At 53.6% G+C, this 11561-nt stretch overlaps 1 protein-coding gene across 1 annotated transcript in view; it reads left to right on the forward strand.

Moving 5' to 3' along the window:
• The window catches only part of LOC138489824 (uncharacterized), a 119131-nt gene extending 108565 nt beyond the window's left edge, over window positions 1-10566 (forward strand). Inside the window, exon 3 of the mRNA XM_069617399.1 lies at window positions 7452-10566. Within this exon, the coding sequence (XP_069473500.1) occupies window positions 7452-10566 (3115 nt within the window). The remainder of the gene's footprint in view (window positions 1-7451) is intronic.
• The last annotated feature ends 995 nt before the right edge of the window (window positions 10567-11561 follow it).

An 11561-nucleotide genomic window follows, 5' to 3' on the forward strand; every position in this document is an offset into this window, starting at 1 on the left:
GAGCAGAAACTGGTGTTCTCGGTATAGGGTATATTTTAGTTGACCAGGGGGTAAAGGCTGCTGGGGCGCTCAGGTCAGTTGCGGGGCCACTGAGGTGGATGCACAAGAGGGCATACCCTACAAGGCAGGTTGTCCAGGTTGGGGGCATGGTGGGGTACCTTATCACGGCATGACCTGGTAGTTGCAGGGGCACCAAAGCGGGGGAGAGGGCTCAGGCTATCCATTGGGCTGCTGAGGTGGCCACGAAGGAGACTAATACATAACACAATTTATTGGGGATTGTGCGCAAGGTAACACCAGTATTAAGAAGCAAAAGGGGGATACGTTTCGATGCAGAATACAAGTCAGTAGGTACAGTAGCCTCGTGTTTACACTCCACTAACTCAGGAGGAATGCCAGGGGCAGAGTGCATTTATTGAGATGGGTGCGCATAGGCTGCTTAAAGGTGCAGGGGCTGAGGTATTCCCCAGAGCAGGATCGCTCTGGGGAAGGCAGAGCTCCAAGCAGACAATGCAAGGAACGGAGTTGGATCTTCGCCTCTTGGGAGCCTAAAACGGCAGGGGCGTCTGGTGGTGGCAACGAGGGCTCCGCTTCCTCGAACAAATGGCGCTCTCTCAGCCCATAAACTCCTGCAGCGGCAGGGGGGTACCGGGCACGGAGGGTTGAGAGAATTATACCTACGAAGGAGAGGGTTGCACAAGGAACGGAGTCAGACCAGCGCCTCTTGGGAGCCTAAAAACGTCAGGGGCGTCTGGTGGTGGCAACGAGGGCTCCGCTTCCTCGAACAAATGGCGCTCTCTCAGCCCAAAACACCTGCAGGGGCAGGGGGTATCAGGCATGGAGGGTTGAGAGAGTCGTGTCTACAAAGGAGATGGTTGGAAGAAAGGGGAGGCCTCACCGGGAGCCAGTTGTGCGAGAGCAGGTCAAAGGAGAACGGAAAGGTGGAAGGGGACTGAAGTACCCCTAGATCAGGCACGATCAGTAAAGGTGACATCCCTGGTCAAAGAAGGATAGAAGGACTGGCACTGGGCAGCAAGGTGCACACAGCTCTTCTAGAGCTACAAAATAGGAAAGGGGGGAGCCACGGTGGGCGGTAACCCACCTTTGGCGTGGCGGTGTTGTGGCGACCAATGAGAAGAGAAAGACTCCGAATGAGCCATTGCTAAACCGGAAGGGGCTTCGCCCATTCTGGAGAGCGCCTCCTGGGAGCCTAAACGGCGGGGGTGTCTGGCGGTAGCAATTGGGGCTCAGCTTCCCCCCAACAAACGGCGCTCCCCCAGTTCCCAAATACCTGCAGGGGCAGGCGGTTCTCAGACTTGAAGGTCTTGGGGGAGTTGGGCCTGCAATGGACATGGATAAAAAGGGGGAAGCAGGACAAGGAGCAGTCACTACATCTTTGGAACTATTTTCAAGATCTGTTTGCTGTGCTTGTATATATGTGAAAATAAATCTGCGGCCTTGTTACGCCAAACCAAAAGAAAATGTCTCATTCAGCACCTTACTAGAGGGGAAAGGAAAGGGGCTGGCAAGAATGAGAAATGGGTGATACACATGGCCTAACTAATGGACAAATGCCCAGGTTATGGGCACCCTTAAGAGGGGAAGCTCCTGCACGATGCCACTCCTGCTGCCCTGGGAGTGTGGCGCTTCACGTTGGAGGAGAGGTTGGCATTTGCCAAGACCCACTCTGATATGACTGCACCAGTGCCCACAAGGGGCACGGCAACCATGCCATGAAAGGTCGGCTTTGTCAATGCTCTCGAGACAGCACAGGAATCCTGCTGAGACGCAGAGACAGTTGCATCGTTTGTGTTTTTGTGGAGCCTGGGTGCATCCTTCTCTTTTTTAGGTGGGACCCTCTTTCCTAAGCCAGGCACTCTTGCACCCCGGTGAGATCTGATGCATGTCGACTTCTTACTGTCTACAGGCTGTCACAGGTTACGGATGGCTACCTAACCTCCCTCAGAGACTTCCTAGCCGTCTCTATCCATTGCTTAGGGAACTAAAAGAAAGGCGGATACACCCTGCACTCACTCTCGCTTCATTCAGGCTGTCCTTGCGCGCCCAGTCTCACCTTCCTCACTCTCCTCTAGCTGCTGCCCTCTCACCCCACCTCCTTTCTCGATGTGCCTCCAATGTTCCGCACCTCCTGATATCCCCCCCACCCTTTCACCTTGCATCTCCTAAACACACCTGATTCCCCCCTCCAAGCTAATACTCACCTCCTCCATGCTGCTACACCCCACCTGCATGCTACTACCCCCTCCTGCATGCTACTACTGTCCTCCTCCATGCTACTACTCCCCTCCTCCATGCTGCTACACCCCACCTGCATGCTACTACCCCCTCCTGCATGCTAATACTGCCCTCCTCCATGCTACTACTCCCTTCCTCCATGCAGCTACACCCCACCTGCATGCTACTACCCCCTCCTGCATGCTAATACTGCCATCCTCCATGCTACTACTCCCTCCTTCATGCTACTACTCCCTTCCTCCATGCTGCTACTCCCTCCTCCATGCTACTACTCCCCTCCTCCCTGCTACTACTCCCTCCTCCATGCTACTACTCCCCTTCTACATGCTGCTACTCCTCTCCTCCATGCTACTACTCCCCTTCTACATGCTGCTACTCCCCCCCTCCATGCTGCTACTCCCCTCCTGCATGCTACTACTCCCCTCCTGCATGCTGCTACTCCCTCCTCCATGCTATTACTCCACTCCTCCATACTGTTACTCCCCTCCTCCATGCTGCTACTCCCCTTCTGCATGCTGCTTCTCCCCCTCCATGTTTCTACTCCCCTCCTGCATGCTACTACCACCTCCTCAATGCTGCTACTCCCCTCCTGCATGCTGCTACTCCCTCCTCCATGCTACTACTCCCTCCTCCATGCTACTACTCCCCTCCTCCCTGCTACTAATCCCTCCTCCATGCTACTACTTCCCTCCTCCATGCTGCTACTCCCCTCCTGCATGCTGCTACTCCCCTCCTCCATGCTGCCACTCCCCTTCTGCATGCTGCTTCTCCCCTCCTCCATGTTTCTACTCCCCTCCTGCATGCTACTACCCCCTCATCCATGCTGCTACTCCCCTCCTGCATGCTACTACTCCCCTCCTCCATGCTACTACTCCCTCCTCCATGCTAACACTCCCCTCCTGCATGCTACTACTCCCCTCCTCCATGCTGCTACTCCCCTCCTGCATGCTGCTACTCCCCTCCTGCATGCTACTACTCCCCTCCGCCATTCTACTACTCCCCTTCTCCATGCTACTACTCCCTCCTCTATGCTACTACTGCGCTCCTCCATGCTACTACTCCGCTCATCCATGCTACTACTCCCCTCCTAAAAGCTAATACTCCTCTCCTTCATGCTAATACTCCTCTCATCCATGCTACTGCTCCCCTCCTACAGGCTACTACTCCCCTCCATGCTACTACTCCTCTCCTCAATGCTACTACTCCCCTCCTCCAAGCTACTACTCCCCTCCATGCTACCACTCCTCTCCTCAATGCTACTACTCCCCTCCTCCAAGCTACTACTCACCTCCATGCTACTACTCCCTCCTCCATGCTACTACTCCCCTCATCCATGCTACTGCTCCCCTCCTACACGCTAATACTCCTCTCCTTCATGCTAATACTCCTCTCCTCCATGCTACTACTCCCCACCTACAGGCTACTACTTCCCTCCTACAGGCTACTAATCTCCTCCTCCATGCTACGTCTCCCTTCCTTCATGATATTACTCCATTCCTACATGCTAATACTCCTCTCCTCCGCGCTACTACTCCCCTCCTGCACGCTACTCCTCCCCTCCTCCATGCTACTACTCCCCCTTCATGCTACTCCTCCCCTCCACCATGCTACTCCTCCCCTCCTCCATGCTACTCCTCCCCTCATCCATGCTACTACTCCCCTCCTCCATACTACTACTCCCCTCCTCCATGCTACTACTCCCCTTCTCCATGCTACTACTCCCTCCTCTATGCTACTACTGCGCTCCTCCATGCTACTACTCCACTCCTACAAGCTAATACTCCTCTCCTTCATGCTAATACTCCTCTCATCCATGCGACTGCTCCCCTCCTACAGGCTACTACTCCCCTCCTACATGCTACTACTCCGCTCCTCCATGCGAAAACTCCCCTCCTCCATGCTACTACTCCCCTCCTCCATGCTACTACTCCCCTCCTACACATTACTACCCCCTCCTCCATGCTACTACTCCCTCCTCCATGCTAAAACTCCCTTTCTGCATGCTACTACTCCGCTCTTCCATGCTACTACTCCCCTCTGCCATGCTACTACTGCCCTCTTCCATGCTACTACTCCCTCCTCCATGCTACTACTGCCCTCCTCCATGCTACTACTCCCCTCATCCATGCTACTGCTCTCCTCCTACAAGCTAATACTCCTCTCCTTCATGCTAATACTCCTCTCCTCCATGCTACTACTCCCCTCCTACAGGCTACTACTCCCCTCCTACACATTACTACCCCCTCCTCCATGCTACTACTCCCTCCTCCATGCTAAAACTCCCTTTCTGCATGCTACTACTCCGCTCTTCCATGCTACTACTCCCCTCCGCCATGCTACTACTGCCCTCTTCCATGCTACTACTCCCTCCTCCATGCTACTACTGCCCTCCTCCATGCTACTACTCCCCTCATCCATGCTACTGCTCTCCTCCTACAAGCTAATACTCCTCTCCTTCATGCTAATACTCCTCTCCTCCATGCTACTACTCCCCTCCTACAGGCTACTACTCCCCTCCTACATGCTACTACTCCCCTCACCCTTGCTATGACTCGCCTCCTCCAGGCTAATACTCCCCTTCTCCATGCTACTACTGCCCTCCTCCATGCTACTACTCCCTCCTCCATGCTACTACTGCCCTCCTCCATGCTACTACTCCCCTCATCCATGCTACTGCTCCCCTCCTACAAGCTAATACTCCTCTCCTTCATGCTAATACTCCTCTCCTCCATGCTACTACTCCCCTCCTACAGGCTACTACTTGCCTCCTACATGCTACTACTCCCCTCATCCTTGCTATGACTCGCCTCCTCCAGGCTAATACTCCTCTTCTCCATGCTACTACTCCCCCCCTCCATGCTGCTACTCCCCTCCTGCATGCTACTACTCCCCTCCTGCATGCTGCTACACCCTCCTCCATGCTATTACTCCACTCCTCCATACTGTTACTCCCCTCCTCCATGCTGCTACTCCCCTTCTGCATGCTGCTTCTCCCCTCCTCCATGTTTCTACTCCCCTCCTGCATGCTACTACCCCCTCATCCATGCTGCTACTCCCCTCCTGCATGCTGCTACTCCCTCCTCCATGCTACTACTCCCTCCTCCATGCTACTACTCCCCTCCTCCATGCTACTACTCCCCTCATCCATGCTACTACTCCCTCCTCCATGCTAATACTCCCCCCATGCATGCTACTACCCCCTCCTCCATGTTGCTACTCCCCTCCTGCATGCTACTACTCCCCTCCTCCATGCTACTACTCCCTCCTCCATGCTAACACTCCCCTCCTGCATGCTACTACTCCCCTCCTCCATGCTGCTACTCCCCTCCTGCATGCTACTACTCCCCTCCTGCATGCTACTACTCCCCTCCGCCATTCTACTACTCCCCTTCTCCATGCTACTACTCCCTCCTCTATGCTACTACTGCGCTCCTCCATGCTACTACTCCGCTCATCCATGCTACTACTCCCCTCCTAAAAGCTAATACTCCTCTCCTTCATGCTAATACTCCTCTCATCCATGCTACTGCTCCCCTCCTACAGGCTACTACTCCCCTCCTACATGCTACTACTCCCCTCCTCCATGTGAAAACTCCCCTCCTCCATGCTACTACTCCCCTCCTCCATGCTACTACTCCCCTCCTACACATTACTACCCCCTCCTCCATGCTACTACTCCCCCCTCCATGCTAATACTGCCATCCTCCATGCTACTACTCCCTCCTCCATGCTACTACTGCCCTCCTCCATGCTACTACTCCCCTCATCCATGCTACTGCTCCCCTCCTACACGCTAATACTCCTCTCCTTCATGCTAATACTCCTCTCCTCCATGCTACTACTCCCCACCTACAGGCTACTACTTCCCTCCTACAGGCTACTACTCTCCTCATCCTTGCTACGACTCGCCTCCTCCAGGCTAATACTCCTCTTCTCCATGCTACTACTCACCTCCCCCATGCTACTAATCCCCTCCTCCATGCTATGTCTCCCCTCCTTCATGATATTACTCCATTCCTACATGCTAATACTCCTCTCCTCCATGCTACTACTCCCCCTTCATGCTTCTCCTCCCCTCCCCCATGCTACTACTCCCCCCTTCATGCTACTCCTCCCCTCCAACATGCTACTCCTTCCCTCCTCCATGCTACTCCTCCCCTCATCCATGCTACTACTCCCCTCCTCCATGCTACTAATTCCCTTCTCCATGCTACTACTCCCCTCCTCCATGTTACTACTCCCCTCCTACATGCTACTACTCCCCTCCTCCATGCTACTACTGCCCTCCTCCATGCTACAGTTACTACTGCCCTCCTCAATGCTACTAATACCCTCATCCATGCTACTACTCCCCTCCTCCATCCTACTAATTCCCTTCTCCATGCTACTACTCCTCTCCTACATGCTAATACTCCTCTCCTCCATGCTACTACTAATCTCCTCAATGCTACTTCCCCCTCCTACACACCACTACTCCTCTCCTCCACACTACCACTTACCTCCTTCACACTACTACTCCTTTCCTCCACGCTACTGCTCCTCTCCATGGTACTACTGTCCTCCTCCACATCATCTGACATACCACACGCGAGACCACACATGACCACTAACTCAGTTATTCAGCAATACCTGACCTTGTTGATACAGCAGTGGGGCTAAGTGGCAAAGGTTTTGTGGAGCACACATTTAATCCCACACTGTTCTAGTTGATTGGATACTGTTTTATAATTGAATTTTTATATATATTGTGCACAACTTTTATGGCTCAATACCAAAATAAAGTTATGAACAGATTATTACTCCTCTCCTCAATGCTACTACTCCCCTCCTCCAAGCTACTACTCCCCTCCATGCTACCACTCCTCTCCTCAATGCTACTACTCCCCTCCTCCAAGCTACTACTCCCCTCCATGCTACCACTCCTCTCCTCAATGCTACTACTCCCCTCCTCCAAGCTACTACTCCCCTCCATGCTACCACTCCTCTCCTCAATGCTACTACTCCCCTCCTCCAAGCTACTACTCCCCTCCATGCTACCACTCCTCTCCTCAATGCTACTACTCCCCTCCTCCAAGCTACTACTCCCCTCCATGCTACCACTCCTCTCCTCAATGCTACTACTCCCCTCCTCCAAGCTACTACTCCCCTCCATGCTACCACTCCTCTCCTTAATGCTACTACTCCCCTCCTCCAAGCTACTACTCCCCTCCATGCTACTACTCCCCTCCTACATGCTACTACTCCCCTCCATGCTACCACTCCTCTCCTCAATGCTACTACTCCCCTCCTCCAAGCTACTACTCCCCTCCATGCTACTACTCCTCTCCTCAATGCTACTACTCCCCTCCTCCAAGCTACTACTCCCCTCCATGCTACTACTCCTCTCCTCAATGCTACTACTCCCCTCCTCCAAGCTACTACTCCCCTCCATGCTACCACTCCTCTCCTCAATGCTACTACTCCCCTCCTCCAAGCTACTACTCCCCTCCATGCTACCACTCCTCTCCTCAATGCTACTACTCCCCTCCTCCAAGCTACTACTCCCCTCCATGCTACTACTCCCCTCCTACATGCTGCTACTCCCCTGCATGCTACCACTCCTCTCCTCAATGCTACTACTCCCCTCCTCCAAGCTACTACTCCCCTCCATGCTACTACTCCTCTCCTCAATGCAACTACTCCCCTCCTCCAAGCTACTACTCCCCTCCATGCTACCACTCCTCTCCTCAATGCTACTACTCCCCTCCTCCAAGCTACTACTCCCCTCCATGCTACCACTCCTCTCCTCAATGCTACTACTCCCCTCCTCCAAGCTACTACTCCCCTCCATGCTACCACTCCTCTCCTCAATGCTACTACTCCCCTCCTCCAAGCTACTACTCCCCTCCATGCTACCACTCCTCTCCTCAATGCTACTACTCCCCTCCTCCAAGCTACTACTCCCCTCCATGCTACCACTCCTCTCCTCAATGCTACTACTCCCCTCCTCCAAGCTACTACTCCCCTCCATGCTACCACTCCTCTCCTCAATGCTACTACTCCCCTCCTCCAAGCTACTACTCCCCTCCATGCTACTACTCCCCTCCTACATGCTACTACTCCCCTCCATGCTACCACTCCTCTCCTCAATGCTACTACTCCCCTCCTCCAAGCTACTACTCCCCTCCATGCTACTACTCCTCTCCTCAATGCTACTACTCCCCTCCTCCAAGCTACTACTCCCCTCCATGCTACTACTCCTCTCCTCAATGCTACTACTCCCCTCCTCCAAGCTACTACTCCCCTCCATGCTACCACTCCTCTCCTCAATGCTACTACTCCCCTCCTCCAAGCTACTACTCCCCTCCATGCTACCACTCCTCTCCTCAATGCTACTACTCCCCTCCTCCAAGCTACTACTCCCCTCCATGCTACCACTCCTCTCCTCAATGCTACTACTCCCCTCCTCCAAGCTACTACTCCCCTCCATGCTACCACTCCTCTCCTCAATGCTACTACTCCCCTCCTCCAAGCTACTACTCCCCTCCATGCTACTACTCCCCTCCTACATGCTACTACTCCCCTCCATGCTACCACTCCTCTCCTCAATGCTACTACTCCCCTCCTCCAAGCTACTACTCCCCTCCATGCTACCACTCCTCTCCTCAATGCTACTACTCCCCTCCTCAAAGCTACTACTCCCCTCCATGCTACCACTCCTCTCCTCAATGCTACTACTCCCCTCCTCCAAGCTACTACTCCCCTCCATGCTACCACTCCTCTCCTCAATGCTACTACTCCCCTCCTCCAAGCTACTACTCCCCTCCATGCTACCACTCCTCTCCTCAATGCTACTACTCCCCTCCTCCAAGCTACTACTCCCCTCCATGCTACCACTCCTCTCCTCAATGCTACTACTCCCCTCCTCCAAGCTACTACTCCCCTCCATGCTACTACTCCCCTCCTACATGCTACTACTCCCCTCCATGCTACCACTCCTCTCCTCAATGCTACTACTCCCCTCCTCCAAGCTACTACTCCCCTCCATGCTACTACTCCTCTCCTCAATGCTACTACTCCCCTCCTCCAAGCTACTACTCCCCTCCATGCTACTACTCCTCTCCTCAATGCTACTACTCCCCTCCTCCAAGCTACTACTCCCCTCCATGCTACCACTCCTCTCCTCAATGCTACTACTCCCCTCCTCCAAGCTACTACTCCCCTCCATGCTACCACTCCTCTCCTCAATGCTACTACTCCCCTCCTCCAAGCTACTACTCACCTCCATGCTACCACTCCTCTCCTCAATGCTACTACTCCCCTCCTCCAAGCTACTACTCCCCTCCATGCTACCACTCCTCTCCTCAATGCTACTACTCCCCTCCTCCAAGCTACTACTCCCCTCCATGCTACTACTCCCCTCCTACATGCTACTACTCCCCTCCATGCTACCACTCCTCTCCTCAATGCTACTACTCCCCTCCTCCAAGCTACTACTCCCCTCCATGCTACTACTCCTCTCCTCAATGCTACTACTCCCCTCCTCCAAGCTACTACTCCCCTCCATGCTACTACTCCTCTCCTCAATGCTACTACTCCCCTCCTCCAAGCTACTACTCCCCTCCATGCTACTACTCCTCTCCTCAATGCTACTACTCCCCTCCTCCAAGCTACTACTACCCTCCATGCTACTACTCCTCTCCTCAATGCTACTACTCCTCTCCTCAATGCTACTACTCCCCTCCTCCAAGCTACTACTCCCCTCCATGCTACCACTCCTCTCCTCAATGCTACTACTCCCCTCCTCCAAGCTACTACTCCCCTCCATGCTACTACTCCTCTCCTCAATGCTACTACTCCCCTCCTCCAAGCTACTACTCCCCTCCATGCTACCACTCCTCTCCTCAATGCTACTACTCCCCTCCTCCAAGCTACTACTCCCCTCCATGCTACTACTCCTCTCCTCAATGCTACTACTCCCCTCCTCCAAGCTACTACTCCCCTCCATGCTACTACTCCCCTCCTACATGCTACTACTCCCCTCCATGCTACCACTCCTCTCCTCAATGCTACTACTCCCCTCCTCCAAGCTACTACTCCCCTCCATGCTACTACTCCTCTCCTCAATGCTACTACTCCCCTCCTCCAAGCTACTACTCCCCTCCATGCTACTACTCCCCTCCTCCAAGCTACCACTCCTCTCCTCAATGCTACTACTCCCCTCCTCCAAGCTACTACTCCCCTCCATGCTACCACTCCTCTCCTCAATGCTACTACTCCCCTCCTCCAAGCTACTACTCCCCTCCTCCAGATTATTACTCCCCTCCTTAATGCTACTACTCCTGTACTCCATGCTACTACTCCCCTCCTCCACACGATTACTCCCCTGCTCCATGCTTCTACTTCTCTCCCCCACACTATTATTCCCCTCCTTCATGCTACTACTCCACTCCTCCACACTACTACTCCTCTCCTCAATGCTACTACTTCTCTCCTGCATGCTACTACTCCCCACCTCCACACTATTACTCCCCTCCTTCATGCTACTACTTCTCTCCTCCACGGTACTAGTCCCCTACTCCACATTATTGCTAGCCTCCTCCATGCTTCTACTTCTCTCCTCCATGCTACTACTCCCCTCCTCCACACTATTACCCCCGCTCCTCCATGGTACCACTTCTCTCCTCCACACTACTACCCCCTCCTCCACATTGTTACTCCCCTTAATGCTACTACTCATCTACTCCATGCTATGTCTCCCCTCCTCCACACTATTACTCCCCTGCTCCATACTTCTACTCCTCTCCACCATGCTACTACTCCTCTCCTCACTGCTACCACTACCTTCCTCTACACTATTACTCCGCTCCTTCATGCTTCTACTTCTCTCTTCCACACTATTACTCCCCTGCTCCATGCTTCTACTTCTCTCCCCCATGCTTTTACTCCCCTCCTTAATGCTACTACTTCTCTCCTCCACACTACTACTCCCCTCCTCCACATTATTACTCCCCTCCTTAATGCTACTACTCCTCTACTCCATGCTACGTCTCCCTCCTCCACACTATTACTCCCCTGCTCCATGCTTCTACTTCTCTCCCCCATGCTATTACTCCCCTTCTTCATTCTACTACTTCTCTCCTCCACACTACTACTCCCCTCCCACACGCTATTACTCCCCTCCCTCATGCTACCACTCCTCTCCTCCACACTACTAATCCTCTCCACAATGCTTCTACTTATCTCCTCTTCACTATTACTCCTCTCCTTCATGCTACCACTTCCCTCCTCCATGATACTATTCCCCTCCTCCAATTTATTACCCC

This window comes from Ambystoma mexicanum, chromosome 9 (assembly GCF_040938575.1).
Source record: "Ambystoma mexicanum isolate Mex_15411 chromosome 9, UKY_AmexF1_1, whole genome shotgun sequence".
In the NCBI taxonomy this organism is placed as follows: domain Eukaryota; kingdom Metazoa; phylum Chordata; class Amphibia; order Caudata; family Ambystomatidae; genus Ambystoma; species Ambystoma mexicanum.